This window comes from Lissotriton vulgaris, chromosome 10, assembly GCF_964263255.1.
Source record: "Lissotriton vulgaris chromosome 10, aLisVul1.2, whole genome shotgun sequence".
In the NCBI taxonomy this organism is placed as follows: domain Eukaryota; kingdom Metazoa; phylum Chordata; class Amphibia; order Caudata; family Salamandridae; genus Lissotriton; species Lissotriton vulgaris.
The window spans coordinates 343,623,613-343,640,912 of NC_141698.1; the positions used below are offsets into that span (position 1 = coordinate 343,623,613).

The window sequence follows — 17,300 nt, forward strand, 5'->3', positions numbered from 1 at the left end:
CTCCATGACAAGCTAAGAAGATGGGATGTCCTGTTGCCATGCCTTCTTTTTGTCTACTGAGAGGTGCCACAGAAAGTAGTGGGCTTTAGTCCCTTGGAGCTTCGGTTTAGCCGTCCTATTAGGGGTCCTCCGAGTCGGTTGAGGGAAGGCTAGGAGGGCCTCTCAAAGAGCCTAAGCAAGACATAGTGGACTATGTGTTTGACCTTCGTTCCAAGATGGTAGAGAACATGGAGGAAAAAAAACACAACCTTGAGGCAAGCCAGGAGCTCCAGAAGCAATGGTTTGACCAAAAGGCTGCACTCATTGAATTTCAACCAGGGCAAAAGGTATGGGTTTTGGAGCCTGAGCCACCAAGGCCCCTCCAGGACAATTATAGTAGGCCCTACTCCATACTTAAAAGAAAAATCGAGGTCACCTAATTGGTGGATTCAAGCACATCCAGGAACCCCACAGGGAGATCCAAGTGAATTACCTAAAGCCCTTTTATGACAATGCTGATGTGACTATGCTCAGACAAAGAAGAAAGTAAACCTCTTCCTGACCTTCTCTCTAACACACTTGAAGATGGGTCTGTTGAGGGAGTTGTCTTCTCAGACACCCTCATTGCCCAACAGGAAACTGACTGCAGGCAAGTCCTGTGGAGTATGCAGATTTATTTTCCCTAAACTCTGGTCAGACAGCCTGGTGCACACTTTTCAAGTTAGTATGCAAATCAATCCTGTTTTAGCAATGGGTACGAACTCCATTATTAGACTGTTCTTCTTCGCTTCAAAGTTCAGATGCGTGCCAACTTGGCTCCCAGACTCAACACTTTCTGCTTGCTGCATCGTCCTGTGTGGTAAAACGTTTGATTTACATCATTGAGGAAGCAAACACTTGGAGGCAAATCTTTATCGCCATTGCTATTCTTTTTCCTCAGTTGTCCAGCATGAATCCTGTTCTGGATTTACATGCTTTGCATTATTCCCTCAATCAAGTGCTTAGGTCTGTAATTATCTTTTCTTTTTTGTGGGCGGCGTCAACCACCATTTTGTGGTATGCCCGTCCCATGTATGACTTCGAAGGATGCCCCGAATGTTCCTGGGTGTTGTTGCCATCTTCAGATTCTTTTCCATCGTTGGGTCTGGAAGCCGCAGAAAAGCTATAAATTTTGTTTTTGAAAAACGTATGTTTTTTAAAATAAAATTTACCAAATCGCAGAAGACCTTGACGAAAGAACGACTAGAGAGAAGAGGACCCTTCTCTACCTTTCCCAACGAGGGACCTCTCTGGAACCAACCAACCATGTGGTCAGAGAATGAAGGCAGGTGGGGGTCATGAAAATATCCCCTTTAAATTCTGCCCTGACTGCCACCAGAAGTTGGTCCATAGAGACCTCCATGAGGTCTATAACCACAGTCTCCCGAAAGACCACCGATAAGAGGACTGTGAGGTCTGTGCCACACTTGTACCAAAGACCTTAAGGGTATATCGAAGACAAAGGCTTCAGCACTACACCGTGGCCAGCTAGAGATCACAGGTATCACTGAAGAATCTCGGCCTGGTCAGCGACGATGATGACAATGTCGAGGAAGCCGAAACAGCACATGGAGGAGACTCGGATGGCGAAGATTACGCGGCAAACGGCGAGAGAAAACAGGCGGTGAAGAAATCGGCGAGGGAGGCTGAAAAGCAAGTCTAGTAGAGTTGCAGGGGGCACCTTTAAGGTGCCCTCTGGGTGCATACCTTTATAAATTGGATACCAACATGAATACGGATTTATTGAGACAAGGTGTTTGATACTAAACACTGTTATTTTCACCAGTGCCCAGTACACACCTTTAAAATGGCTTGCTGATCACTTGCAATGGCTAGTAAGGTTTTCGGTTGAGGGATGGCCTGGTTTGGCAGTTCAGACTGGACTGTTCCCATGAGGCACAGAGTCAAGACTAATTTGCATATACCTGGGTCTGAACTGAGGTGGTGAAGTGAGCTAAAGAACAATGTAACAATAGGTCTCGATGGCGACGAGCAGTCGCCATGTGCGAGACCTAAAAAGGGTACAGGGATCCCTCACACAGGTGTAGCTTTTTAACGATCATGAATCTGCGAAGGAAAAGGACCTCAAGCACTATGCATATATATTGAGCCTTTACCTTCTGCCTAGTTTAATTTTAGAAGTAGTTTGACACTATCCAGAGATGATGAATGCATACATATTGCATTTCAAAGTTGCACTGACTTTAAATCTCACTACATATTCATTTATATTTAAGATGCACAACCAAGGAGCACAAGACATAAAATGCACATGAGATGCTGAATAGTGCGCCAGTGGTCTACTTTATGTCCTATGCCTATTAATCAATTCATAAGTCCTTACCCGTATCTCTGGAATTGGTAATCAAAAGTCAACTCAGCGCCTGCTGGAACTGCTCTGGTGGTGAAAAAGCCAACCCTCAGCTGTCCATTCACAGTCCACTAGAAAGGAGCAAACAAAAGAAGAATGAAGACACGAATAACATCCTATAAATACCAACTTGCAGCTGACGAAGGTATTGCAATTATTGTTCTATGTGCAAAGCTGCATTACGTCTGCTAATACGAGCATTACCTGCACAAGTAATGCTTGAGTTTAATCTAATCATGAAATCCTGGGCCAGAAGCAGCTCCTTTCCAACTTTCTTCCACATGCTCAGATCTGCCAGACCAGACTCTATGAGCGGCCTACTGTGGAAAGATATAGATCGCATAAGATCCTCCATTGTGTCATCTTCAAGTCAAGCTAAAAGATCTTGCGCTTACAGAAGCTTCCGAACAACAACTTCCACATTCTGAATCTAAAAAACTTCCAGTGACCACAATGAAAAGGCTATCTAGGTGGGATAACTTGGCAACGACGAACAAGCATTCGCATGCCAGGGCAGTGAATAACTGTTATACACCCTGGATCCATCAGAATTACAACAGTTGCACCAATCCGTTGTGGCTCAAAACCAGATTTGTTGCACTCAGACTGTGGGGCTGGAACATTGGGGGCAGACGACAGGACTGGCATGATTCGTCAGTTCAATGCGAAATATGTCGCCTTTGCGACCTAAGCACGGAAACCATCACCCATATTATCCGCATCTGCCCCACACTGCTGCAGCTGAGAAAAAAATCTCCTCTGCAAAGACTGTGCCTGCTTGAACCCAGTGAATACCATCTTATATGTTAAAAAAACGAATTTCTTAAGGTGGTTGCGCTAAAACTGGGGCCTGCTTGCTCTAGTATTTGCCCCAGTACGAAGCAGCAGTCAACAGACATCTGAATGTGTCTATGGGCATTACACAGCTGCTGCTGTATCATGCACAGATAGTAATCTTCAGGATGAGCTTACCAGGCTATTACATTGTACAGCAGTTATTTAAACCATTAGATGCATGTAACGGGCACATTCGTGTCCACAATTATGCTGAACTTAAAGACTTGCACTTTTTGCTTGCCTGCTCAAATATGAACACACTAACACTCGAAGCAACTAGGGCGGTTTGGTTGCTGCGCCTACCCATTTTCTGTTTTACATCTACTGTGAGTGCAAATTAAACAAGCATTTGCAATGCAATCTGTCTCGCCTTTGGGACGTTATAAGTATTTAGTTATACAGCACATTATTGCAGATACAGCAAAATTCATTGTTGTTCTGTGCACAAAGCAGTTAAAGGGTGCGGATCCATAGGCTGTCACAAGGTGTCCCTTGAGACCTCTTTTGTCAACATAAGGTACTGCCCTGCAAAGTAGATAGGGAAAATATATGGTACAGCGTGAGAGCTGCCAACTGTGGAGCCTGGCATCCGTGTTCGAGTTTGGTGTCGGCTCAACATAAATGAAAGGTACTAATTTAAATAAAGGATAATAAATCACTGCAGCGATCTCGGAGGTGGGGGTGGGCAAGCAGTGTTGTGCATGGGGTTGGGGTATGGGATTAAATGAGGGCACTGAACTGCAAATCATGGGAAAATTACCCAACGTGCTAGGGATAGGAGATTAGCAAAACGAGCAGGAGCCTCAGAAGGATGGTGGGGGCCTGCGAGCAGTGTTGTGGGAGGGGTGAAGAGGAGGCATGGGGAGATTAAGGGGAGCGCAAGCAAATAAATGAATGGCTTCAAAAGGATGAAAGACAGACTTGGTCTAGCCCGGAATCAAACTTGAGACTTGCAGACTACTGCTTTGCTCAGCAGTGAGCGTTTAACTCACTGAATCATGTTGGAGGCTTTGTGGCATTATGCTAATATCATATTTCATATGTACTAACTGGAACAAAGGCTGGCTGTCAGTGATATTAAATACTTTCAATTTGCACCACTGGATGCAACCTTACTGCAGAGAATTGCCACCTTGCTCTGCGGCGCAGGAACAACAACACTGCAAACCATTAACCAGTACTGGGATCAGGAATTCTAATAAACATGCAAATAGTTGCAAGTTCTAAGTCGTAGGCCCCAAAACTGCAGAACCATTGTGCATGAATGACGGGCAAAACCTCTGAATCCCCTGCAAGGTCTTGTGATCCAGCCCTGTGAAAGAGCGACAGGTGAGCACCTGGAGGCCAGTGCTTCACGGCACCACATGAAGAGCTCAGCATGGAGCACTGCAAGGTTTTCATTATTTCATGACTCAGAAATGAGTTACTTACCTGTAACTGCAGTTATCCAGTATTGGTATCTTTCATAGATTTGCATGCTTGAATCATTCACCGTCGTCAAAGTGGGAGTTCCACAGTACATTAAATAAAGCAGTATTTAATAACTTCCATAGGCTATCGTGGAGGCAACCATGTGTTTACTAGCCTATCAAGCTCCTTTTATAAAAAAGGACCAAACTTAAACACAACCAATCAGCACCCCCTAGAACCTTCCCAAGAGAGGCTGAATCCCTCAGATTTTCCAGCTCTATGTGGCTAGTAGTACTGTAATGCCAGAGGAGCCTCTCCGGGAGGAGGATGGCTTGAATGTGAATCTATGAAGGATACCAATACTGGATAACTGCAGTTACAGATAAGTAACTCATTTCTTATCCAGTATTAGGATATCTTTCATAGATTCACATGCTTGAATCAGAATAGTAAGCAGTTACATACAATTAGTAAGCACTTTTGTGGACGGCGGATAGTGCCAATAATACTTCCTAATGTATTCACAAAAGGTATACTTTTTGAAAGTGCTGGTGCAGAGTAAAAACATATATGCATTGACATGGCAATATATCTATTGTCTTCCAAACATAATTATATAATTTCAAATTTATAGAATGCACATCTTTAAAAAATGTTGTTGATAGACAATAGAATTGAAGTCCTCTACTTAAAGAGGTTCAACTTAATGAAATAAGATTCATAGAACTGCCTATCCAACGGCTGTGGCTGCCCGCTGTGTCAACTCCAGTAAGTAATGCTCAGTGAACGTATGCGTTGTTTTCCACGTTGCAGCTCTGCAGATCTTTTCTAGTGGGACACCAGCGAACATGGCAGCTGAAGTAGAGACTTCCCGGGTGGAGTGTGCTTTCACTGTTCTTAACAATGGTTTGCCAGCCTTATCGTGGCAAAATTGAATAGTGGTTGCTATCCAACTTGCAATAGAAGTTTTAGAAACTGCAGTGCCTTGGCGGCCTTGCCCGTAAGCCACGAATAGTTGATGTGTATTGTGTATAGGCTTAGTCCTTTGCAAGTAGAATTTAGGACATCTTTTGATGTCTAAAGTATGCAGAGCTAGTTCCGCAGGTGCAGAAGGATCCAGGAAAAAAGTCCTTAGAATGACAGGTTTGTTCAGGTGGAACTGAGAGGGAACCTTAGGAATACATTTTGGATTCGTCCTGAGAATAACCATTTCGTCCATAAAGCGAAGGAACTGATGTTTTATGGTGAAGGCTTGTATCTCTTTAAACCTTTTAGTTGATGTAAGGGCTAACAAGAGAACCACTTTCCACGGCAGGTATTTGATGTCAGCCCTATGGATGGGCTCAAAGGGTTGTTTCATCAATTGTGATAGGACTACAATCAAGTGCCACTCTGGGGTAGGAGCTCTGACAGGCGGGAAAGTACGAAACAATCCTTTCATAAATTGCTTGTAGAGAATAGAGATGGGTGTTTCGGTGAATATCTATATCTGGAGATAGCTGCGAGGTTAACCTTAACTGAGGAATATGCCAGCCCTGATTTTGCCAAGGATAGTAAGTATGGTAATATTTGTTCTGGAGCGGAGAGGTAAGGATGTACCTTATTACGCCAACACCATGGACAAAAAATTTCCATTTCAGTCCGTACGTCTTGCTGGTGTTATCTGCATGAGACCTGGCGATAATATCTATGCACTCTTGCTCAATGGTTAGATCCTTAAATTCAAAGAATTCAGGAGCTACACATGTAACTGAAGAGACGCTGGCTCCGGATGACATATCTGACCCTTGTTCCTAGTCAGTAGGGTTGGCATTGGTAACAGACCGATGGGCTGGGCTTCCGCGAAGAGGAGAAGCTCAGTGTACCAGTGCTGTCAGGACCATCTGGGGGCTATTAGAAGAAGGCGGCAGAATTCCATCTTCAGTTTCATAAGGACCCTGGGTATCAGTGGAATGGGGGAAAAGCGTAGCATATATCCCTGACAAGCGCCTTGAAAGGGCTTTCCCTCAAGGATTTGTGAGCGGGAATCTGTTTGCAAAGAATCGGCATTTGGAATTGATTTGAGTCGCAAACATGTCCAACGCTGGTTTTCCCCACACTGAAAAGATACTAACCAGCTGTTCTTGTTCGAGCTTCCACTTGTGGCAGTTATCTTTTGTTCTGCTCAGAGTGTCTGCCAGGGTATTCTGAAGTCCTGGCACATGTTCCGCTTTCAAGGATATCCCGTGAAATGTTAGCCAGCTCCATAGTTGCTGGGCATCCTGTGCGAGAGAGAGAGCGATTTGGTTCTTCCTTGCTTGTTGATATAAAACATGCTTGTGGTGTTGTCCATACGGATTAATACCAATGAACCGGTTATTCGAGGGAGGAAGGCCTGCAGGGAGAGAAAAATGGCTTTCAACTCCAGCCTGTTTATGTGCATCTGACGCGGGGACAAGGACCATCTTCCCTGAATCTGAAGGTCTTGAAGATGACCTCCCCAACCTTCCATGGAAGCATCCGTGGGGACTATGAATTTCGGGATAATCGGCAGAAAAGAGAGACCCCGAGACAGATGTGACTTCAGTGTCCACCATCCGAATGCCTCCTTCGTGTGTGGCGTGATAGTTATCACGTCGTCAAAGGATCCCGTAGTTTGGATCCATTGACATTGGAATTCTTCTTCCAGAGATCTCGTATGCAGACGAGCTAGCAGTACTAGGTAGATTGCTGAGGAGAGCATGCCCAGTAGAGATTTGTAATTTCTCAGAAAGGTTTACTTTTTTTTGGAAAGCCTGAGAGCCAGAGTTTGCAATCGGTCTAGTCTTTCCTGTGCAAAGGAAACTTTGTTCTGAATGGTGTCCAAGTCGGCCCCCAAAACGTCATTGTTTGACTTGGAGAGATCAATTACTTTCTTTGGTTTATTTAAAGGCCCAATTTGTGAAACAGGTCTACACAATCCTCTGTAGCAGCCTTCGCTAAACGAGCCGATGGAGCTTTCAAGAGCAAATCCTCCAGGTATGGAAATACTTGATGTCCTTTGTTCCCCAAGACAGCTGACACTGGGGCCAAAATCTTCAGGTACCAGCCACTGTGAATCAGAGGAATTTTCCTCATTTGGGGGGAATAGGAACATGAAAATACGCATCCTCCAGATCCAATGAGGTCATGAAATCTCTGCTGTTGAGGCGCCGAAGGATGTCTGAGAGCATGACCATTCTGAAGGTTTGACTTTCGAGGAATTTGTTTAGTCTTGTGAGATATAAGATAGGTCTCCACTCTCCCGATTTTTTGTGAATAAGTAAGAAACGGGAGTAGAAACCTTTCCTTCTCTGAAGTATAGGAACCCTTTCTATTGCTCCTTTTTCTAGCATATTCTTTGCATGCTGTTTGAGTAAGTGAAGAGGAGGGGGGTGCAATCCCCTGTGTGGAGTGTTTGGTGGGCGCTTGGAAAATTCTTAACTGTGGCCATAAGATATGAGGGCCAATACCCACCTGTCTGTTGTAATATCACGCTACTGACTGATATGGAAATGTTCGCACCTATTGAGGGGGAGTGAAACGTTGATGGTACCCTGTTGAGATAACTGTTTGAGACCGGAGTCACGTGTTTGTGATGCTGGATTTCTGTGAAAACCCTGCCTGGAGAAACCAGCTGTTGTTGGCTGACAATAGGACTATTTTTGGTCCCCTTAGCGATATTGTGGCTGGAAGGATTGGTAATTCTGGTTACTCTGGAAGCTTCCTCTATAACTTGAAATGCCACTACCTCGAGCTCCCCAAAAGGGCACTTTACGGTACTGTAAGGTACCTAAGGCTTTCGCGGTGTCTGTATCGGCTTTATCACCAGGAGAGCTTCCTCTATGTGTTTTCTGAATAGACTATCCCCATCATAAGCCATATCAAGTATTTTTGACTGCACTTCAGGGCGAAAGGACGTTGCTCGCGTCTTAAAACAGTCGCACCAGCCAGTTGTTGAAAGCTCGTAGTGGCTATATCCCTAGCACTATCTATAATTTGGGCCGCTGTGCGTTCTCCTTCCACCAGGACCTTATTAAATTCCTCCTTGTTTTCTCCTGGAATAAAATCGCTCATGGCTCCAATATCGGACCACATTTGGCGATCGTAGCGGCCCACAATGGCTAGCGCATTAGATGCTCTGATAGTGATTGCGGACATAGAGGAGAATCTTTTCCCAATGGAGTCCAAAAGGCGACCCTCCTTATCTGGTGGAGTCGATATGTGAGTGGACAGGTTTTTTCATCTCCTTTGGGCCGCTTGGGAAATCACAGAGTCTGGTTTGGGATGACCTGTAAGACATGCAGGGGAATCCTCGGGTGCACTGTATTTTTGCCAAGTCTTGGCAGCACCAGCACTACAGAAGCTGGTGTCTTCACCACTTGAATTCTCTCCTGCCAAATATAATCAATAATGGGTGTTTCTGGGACCCGGAGCGACCCCTGCCCAGCTATGCACCTTTTGCGAAGTAATGCATGCCATCTTTGGGCAGCCAGACTCTGCTGGCGAGCATTCGCGCCTCGCAGACTCGCCTGGGGGCCCTGGGCCTTCGACATCAGGGGATCCGGCCCTGGCACCGCAGGGTCCCCTTGGATCCGCATTGGCGCTAGTCGACCTCATCACACCTCCCCTGGCACCGATTCCACCAGCACCACGTCCGCAGCCAATGGCGGTTGTGCCCCCAGCTGGTGTCGCCACCAGCCTCCCCCGGATATGGACTCTGAGCCAGACCGCCGTCGACCAACGCCAGATCCGGCACCGGCGGGTTCTTTTGTGCCCTTGTTCTACCCTGGTGTTCCTTTCAGGCCAGACTGGCAACCAGAGGAGGGTGAAAAAGCTGGGAGGGGTCTGGAGACCCTCAAACTGACCAGTTGGAATATGATACGGATTGGAGAGAGGAACTGGATACCTCCCCAGCCCTTGTTATGTTGTCTCCTCCTACCATGGCTATGGAGGAGGGAGCGCCTACGCAGTGGTGTTATGTAGGGCGGCCAAGGCTCTCCACCTCGAGCTACCTACGGTGGCATTCGGACTAACCTCCTGACTGAGGTGCTCCAGCCGGCAGGGAGCTCTTCGGAGCCCCTTCTGCCTTTCAATGAAACCCTAACTGACATCATTTTGGGCACCCGGTGCAGGCCCAACACAGGAGCTCCTGTGGTTAGGATGATTGCCCGACGCCACCGCCCGGCTCCGGCGACCCCATTTTCCTCTCCCAACAACCCACCCCTGAGAGCTTGGTGGTCCAAGCCTCCACATCCAAAGGCACATTCCCTAAAAGCTGGACAATCTTGGAAAGAAGATCTATTCTTCCTCCATCTTGAGACTCTGGTCTAAAAACACTGCATGTCTGTTGAGCCGTTATATACAGTGGCGCAGGTGCTGCCCCAGTGCACAGAGGAGGCTCAAGCCGTACTCTCCCGTGCAGTTGCCAAAGGGAGAGACGCAGCAAAGTTTACCATACGCTGTGGTCAGGACACCGCCAACTAGCTAAGTAGGGCCATTTCCACGTCGGTAGCCCTTCAACGCTATGCCTGGCTGAGGCCGACTGGCTTTTCTGGGCATGTCCAAGCTACCCTTATGGAAATGCTCTTTAATGTCCATCGCCTGTTCGGTGACAAGGCAGACAGCGCACTAGAGCATTTCAAGAACTCACGGGCTACGGCCAAGTGCTTGGGCCTCTCAACCCCTAGCCCTGCGCAGTCGCTTTTCGCCACCCCTTTCATGACTTCGGAAGGGGAGTCCCACCACGTTCCACCCAGAGCCACAGGCCGGGGCATGCTGTTCAGCCCCTGCGCAACCGGGGACATGAGGCCCACAGTCATGGGTCTGTGGGCCAGCGAGCAGGCCAGTCCACCACAGCCCCCTCTGCAGTAGCCTTCAAGCCCTCCTAGTCCGACCTTCCAGGGCCACTTATCACCAGTGGGCGGCAATATTCGCCATCATCTCCCCCACTGGCGCACCATCACGTCAGATAGGTGGGTTTTACAGATAGTCAGAAGGGGCTACTTCCTCCCCTTTGAGAATACCCCCAGCCATGCCACCTCAGCACCATCACAAGTCGGAGGATCATCTGGACCTTCTCCAACAGGAAGTTGCGGCTCTCTTGGCCAAGGCAGCCATCAAGCAAGTTGTGGGCAAGGTAGCAAAGGTCCAGGGATTCTAAGGCTTGAACAACGCTTAGATAAGCTGTATTTGTAGGTGAATGGAGACACACTCGAAGCTCTGGACCTCTTGGGCTTCATGTAGAAATACAGGTTTGAGAAGTGGTGAGTGTGTACTCCTTTCAAGTTGTCATACAGAGGACAGAACTATTTCTGATTGCAATAGGATATCTTTATTATTTTTTGTAGAGCATGGACAGCCGACACGTGTTTCGCCCCCTCTTGGCGATTTGCGCCGGGGCTTTCTCAAGGCTAGTTTTACATATATGGCGTAAATTATTGTGATTTCCAATTTTTTCAGTGTCCAAAATACAGAAAGTTCAATTTTCCAGGAGCAGAAATTCTTCTGTCAGTTTTGTTAGGCTGTTGCCGTATTAGGTCCCTGCTCCTAGTCCTCCATCGTCACGATAGTTCTCGGGTTGAATCCCAGGGTTCGCCAAGAGGGGGCGAAACACGTGTCGGCTGTCCATGCTCTACAAAAAATAATAAAGATATCCTATTGCAATCAGAAATAGTTCTGTCCTCTGTATGACAACTTGAAAGAACGGATATTAATCCTGATAAGAACTCTTGTGATTTTCTATGGAGTACACACTCACCACTTCTCAAGCCATCGAGCAATTTCCTGCCCCAGAAGTAGGTTGTGGTTGCTACTCCCACTACTTTCTGGTGCCCAAGGACAAATGCCTGCGCCCTATCTTGGATCTCAGGAACGCCAACTTGCTTCCTCCAGAATAAGAAGTTCAAAATGTTGACGTTAGCTCAGGTCCTGTCTGTCCTCGACCCTGGAGACTGGATGGTAGCACTGGACTTGCAGGACGCTTACTTTCACATCCCTGTCCTGCCTAGTCTGGGTTTCAGTCAGGATGACCCTCCGGCTACTGGGGCTGAGGCCTCCTGCATCCTGCTGGTGGATAATGCCAGAGGGCAAATGCGGGCTTTGCAGTGGGAACTTAAGTTCCAGTGGGCACAACATCAGGATAACCTGTCTGATTGCATCCAGATCTCGGGGGGGCATTGCACACAAATTGCAGTGATGGCAAACGAACCAGGATTGAGACGACGGCAGATCCCTCTCCCTTCCTCAACCAGAGTTCACAGTGGTGACCGATGCATCACTTCAGGGATGGGGCGGCCACATGGGGGAGGCGGTGATCAGGGGTCTCGGGTGTCCGGAGGAGTCCAGGCTCCACATCAACCTTCTGAGCAATTCATCTTGCACTCAAAGTATTCTTTCCCTCTGTCCGGGGAAGAGTAGTGCAGGTGTTCACGGACAACACCACCGCCATGTGGTACTGCAATAAACAAGGTGGGAAGGGGTCGTGGACCCTATGTCAGGAGGCCCTCTGCCCCTGGACATGGCTGGAACATCAGGGCACATGCCAGGTGGTTAACCACCTGGCAGGTTCACTGAAACACAGGTGCAGGCGCATGATGGATTACGAATGGCATCTTCACTCGTAGGTGGTGCACAGTCTCTTTCAGCAGTGGTGAGAGCCTTGGTTAGATCTATTCGCCACCGAAGACAACGCGCAATGTCAGCAATTCTGCGCATTGGAATTTCCAAGGCGGTACTCGCTCTGCAACGCTTTTCGTCGCGAGTGGAGCTGCAGTCTTCCATACACCTTTACGCCTATACCACTTCTGCTCAGAGTGCTGAAGATGATCAAGTGCAACAGGGACCAAGTCATCCTTGTGGCTCCGGATTGAGCATGAAGAGTCTGGTATCCCGAGCTATTACATCTGGCCATCGATCCTCCGAACCGTCTGCCTCTTCGGGAGGATCTGTCACAGCAGCAGGGGACGGTCCTCCACCCGAACCTGTCCAGCCTCCACCTCCTTGTGGAGATTGAGCGGCGACAGTTGACAGCTTTCGACCTCCCTCCCGAAGTCTGATGTTATCTTGACAGCCAAGCGTCCCTCCACTAAGACGGTATACGCCTGCAGATGGTACAAATTTGTGGCATGGTGCACAGCAAAGGGTGTGGATCCCCTTTCTGCCCCTCTTTTTGTAAGGTTCTCTTGTTCCTCCTTTCTTTTGCCCAGCAGGGCTCTGCTCTAGGTGCTCTACAGGGTTACCTCTTGGCCATCTCAGCCTTTCTTAGGCTTCCTGATCAGCCTTCTCTTTTCAAGTCCCCCGTTGTTAATCGCTTTCTTAAAGGCATTACTTATCTCTTTCCTCTTGTTCCATTCGTAATGCCTCAGTCGGTTTGAACTTAGTTTTAACTTATCTTATGTGCGCTCCCTCTGAGCCACTTGTGAGAAAGTGCCATCTTTCTTGCACTGGTATACCCCCACTTTTTCTGACTGCTGATGTGCTTTGCTTGAGTGTGCCCTGGGCTCCTGACAACCAGGTACCCAGGGCCTGTGTTCCTTCCCTAAAAAATGTGTTACAACTAAAACCCAATTGGCATCTCTGGCCACCTGTCAGCCTCTAGTAAATGGAAGACCCCTGAGGGCTGCAGCACTTATTAAGCCACCCTCATGGGCCCTGTACCCCGACACCCACACACTGCCTTTGCAGGCTGAGTGTCTAAGTACAGAACCAAACCTAGAGTTGACATGGCACACATTCCTGTGTGCCATGCCCACAGAACCCACTGCCCTGGCATACTTCAGTAACCCCTCTAGCTGGGTGCCCTATGCCAGAGGTGTGGGCACAGGTGCATGAGCCCTGAGCCCCTACAGTCCCCAGGGCCATTCCTGGGCACTGTAAGAGCAGTGATGTCATTAAGAGTATATTGTGCTGGGAGGTAGTCATTAAGAAATCCACAGCTCCATAATGGCTACACTGAAGACTGACAAGTTTGGGACCAAACTTCTCAGCACATTAAACCCGCACTGATGCCAGTATGGGATTTAATGTAAAATGCACCAGGGGGCATCTTAGAGATGCCCCCTGAAAACCTAACCTACAATCCACGTCTGGGCTGAGTAGCTGCAGAGGCTGCCACCCAGCAGACATGTTGCTGGACCCCTGGGTAGGAGAGCCCCCGCTCTCCTGGGCCTGCAACAATGCACATCCTGGGCGAGGTGCTAGGTCTCCTCCCCCAGGATGGACAGGGGGAAGCTTCAAAGGCATACCGCCTCTGTGAGCTTCTCCAGACCATTTGCTGTACCCAGCAACCAGCCTCCACCCGTCCTGACCCCCATTCTGGCGGGAAGACTGGCGGGAAAAACTACGTCAGGAAGGGGTGTGTGCTAGCCTATGCTAACCCCACCACTCAGGTGGGGGAGACCAGGTGAAGCACGACCCCAAGCTCCGGCCAGCTTTTAGATGGGGAGCCCTGTCCAATCACAGCTAGGCTCCTGCCCCCCTCCCACAGGAGAGGAGCAGGCTAGGGGATGTACCCACCCCAGGATAACCTGTAATGCCCCAAATTCAGTATCCAGGGGCTCCCTGAACCTTCCTTCCTCAGATCATGATAAGAAAAGAAGAAAGAAGATCAAGAAGAAGACCACCCGCCGTGCAGCTGCTAACAACAGGACGACACCCACTGACTTGGCCCCAGCCCTGCCGGCCTGTCGACCCTGGCACCTGCTCCTGCCTAAATCCCGGCGACTCCGGCGGACAACAACTTTGCAACACCCAGAGGACCTGCCTGCCTTGACCCTCCTAAAGATTGGGACTCCCATCAGCAGAGGCTCTGTTCCAGCCAGGAAGGTGCCAGCCAGGAAGCTCCGGACCAGCCCACTCTGCACCAACCGAGCCGGGGCCGGACCAACCGAACCAAGACCACGAGGACGTCCCCCCAGCGACTGGGACCCGAAGTCCAGTGCCCAAAGACCCTCCTCGACGAACCAGACGACGCCTGCAGAATCAGAACCAGGGGCCACCCCAACCGCGACCAGCCGAGGGTAAGCTTTTTCGGACACCCAAAGACACCCTTGCACCCGGCGCCCTATAGCTCCCTGTGCCTCCATTTGGGGTACCTACCTGTGCTCCAAGATTCCAACTTACCTCTTGAAGTGCTGGTCGCCCCTGGAGAGTCTCCGTCCCCGAGCCTGCAGCCTTTGTTCCCTTTTGACCTTTCTCTTTGGATACCATTGAGCGCCCCATGGCTCAAAAGCACCCTGCACCCAGCCGCCAGAGTGCCGCTGGCTGTGCTACATTTGCCCTATCCTACTTCCCCCTTGCCCTGAGCAAGTGACCAGGAGCTCAGCTCCCACAGCTGCTTGGCCTGCTAGCCAGCAGCCACCAACCGGAGGCCCCCTTTCCCTCATTGGAGAACATTGGGCCTAACTACCTCTGCACCCGGCCGCCCCTGTGTCGCTGGGGGTGAACCAACTGTACTTACCTTATTCTGGGGGACCCCTGAGTCTATGCCCAGTACCCTAACTTCACCAGCCAAGTACTCACCTGGAAACCGGTAACTCACTTACCTGCCATTGGATAACATGGACTGGTTTGACTCGAAAAATCTTTTAAGTGTGAAGTTTTGGAAACTACAAATATTCACATACAATCACCCGAATTCCGAAGTACTCATCTGTGATCAGGGGAGGAGCCAGTGCTGTACCTTGTAGCCCAGTACAGAATCGCTAAAGTAATCCTTATCGGGTATCCAAGTAACCTGTATTCTCGCCATAGGAATTCATTGACTGCTTTTCTATTAAATTTCTTCCAAGTGTCTACTTTTGAAAACTTGAAATATTCTTTAAAAATCACACGAAATACTGAAACGCAATTACTTTTAAGTTGAAACCCCAGTACTGGATTACAAAAGTAACGAGATCATACTTTACCTGCAACCTGAATTTTCTCCCATTGGATAACATTACCAGATTTTGATTGAAAAGTTTAAACTTTTAAAACAGCTTTATATTACTGAAAATTCACCACTGTAACTAAAACGATTTTACTAAACTGGTTTCAGCTTAGACCACAGGACTGAATCTAGGATCTAGTCCTGGGACTACCAAAGTAATCTACAAAGTAATCAACTGTACTTGTATGATGAAAACCCATTAAATTCAAATGTAGTTTGTTTAGAATTGTGTTGCCTACTGCAACCCTGGTATCTATTGTGTTCACAAAGTTTATTGCCTCATTGCAAAGTAATTACATGAAAAGTATATTTTTATGCCTGTTCGTTCTACAAATAAAAGCACTATATCTTTTGATATAAAAACAATTGGCCTGGAGCTCAGTCCTTGAGTGTGTGAAACCTTTGCTGACTGAGTGTGTACAACAAATGCTTTACACCGTCCTCTGGTACTGCCTTACTGCTCGACCAAGGTACCACTTTGAAGAGGAAGGTCAGCCCTGACTTTAACCTCTGTTATACCTCTTGGGTATGTGGCTTCTATACACACTGTACCTTATTTTGGTCCAGTATATATAGAGCCACTTTACATTGCATTACTATCGTCTCAGGCTTCTGACTTTAAAAACTGCCGTTCTGGTTGCCATCACCTCTGCTCGAAGAGTGAGTGAGCTCCAGGCTCTTTCTTCAAAACCTCCTTTTCGGGCTGTGTATACAGACATGGTTGTCCTTCGTACTAGTTCATTTTTTCTTCCCAAGGTGGTCACTTCTTTCCATAGCGGTCAAACAATCACTTTGCTCACCTTCGTCCCGCCCCGTATCCTTAGGAGGAAGAGAGGTTCCACTGTCTGGATCCAAAATGTGCACTTTCTTTTTACTTGGATCGTCCAAAACAATTACGGGTGGATGACCAGCTCTTTGTTGGCTAAGTGGGCACCAAGAAAGGTTGGGCCATACACAAACGGACCATCTCTAGGTGGGTTGCTTTGTGTATCAAAGCTTGCTATTCCCTGGCAAAGATGGGGCCTCCAGTGGGGCTACGCGCCCATTCCATCAGGGTGACGGCAGCCACTACTGCTTTGGGACGAGTAGTCCCCCTCAATGACATCTGTCAGGCATCTACGTGGGCATCTCTGCACACGTTCACGAAACACTACTGCCTGGACAGTCAAGTCCGGAGAGACTGCGTCTTTGGCCGTACTTTTCTCTAGGACTTTCTGGTGTGAACTTGGCTCGCAGACCCACCTCCGGGGTTGGTATTGCTGGGGTATCCACTCTAAGGTAAGGAATCTAAAACTAATTGTCTCTTTCAGATGAACAAGTTACTTACCTTCTGTAACAATATATCTGTAAGAGACACAGATTAGTTATAGATTCCTTACCGCCCCAACCATCCTCCCCGTTCTGCGGACTGACTTCTAGGGTTAAGGACTCCCTTTCAGGGCCCTAGTTTTGTGACCAAAGGTCAGTGTCTTGCATGGCTATGCACTTCTGGCGGGCAAAGTGGAGTACATAACAGACATCAGCTCGCGAGGGTGGCATCTAAGTAGCTATTGCCACGTCATCCTGGTGACTGACGTCAACAACTAACGCGGAGCTAACTGACGCCACCTTTCGACACGCAGGAGTACTGCTGACGAAAAACTTTCCAGATCCTGTCTGACGGCGGGGATTAATTCTAAGGTAAGGAATCTATAACTAATCTATGTCTATGTCTATAACTAATCATTGGTTATCTCC

The 17,300-nt window shown here is 48.1% G+C and overlaps 1 protein-coding gene across 2 annotated transcripts in view; it reads right to left on the bottom strand.

Moving 5' to 3' along the window:
- The window catches only part of SETD2 (SET domain containing 2, histone lysine methyltransferase), a 1,045,105-nt gene that overhangs the window by 603,192 nt on the left and 424,613 nt on the right, over positions 1 to 17,300 (bottom strand). For both annotated transcript variants that reach the window (XM_086941119.1, XM_086941120.1), the window contains one exon: positions 2,363 to 2,460. In XM_086941119.1, the coding sequence (XP_086797245.1) occupies positions 2,363 to 2,460 (98 nt within the window). The remainder of the gene's footprint in view (positions 1 to 2,362; positions 2,461 to 17,300) is intronic.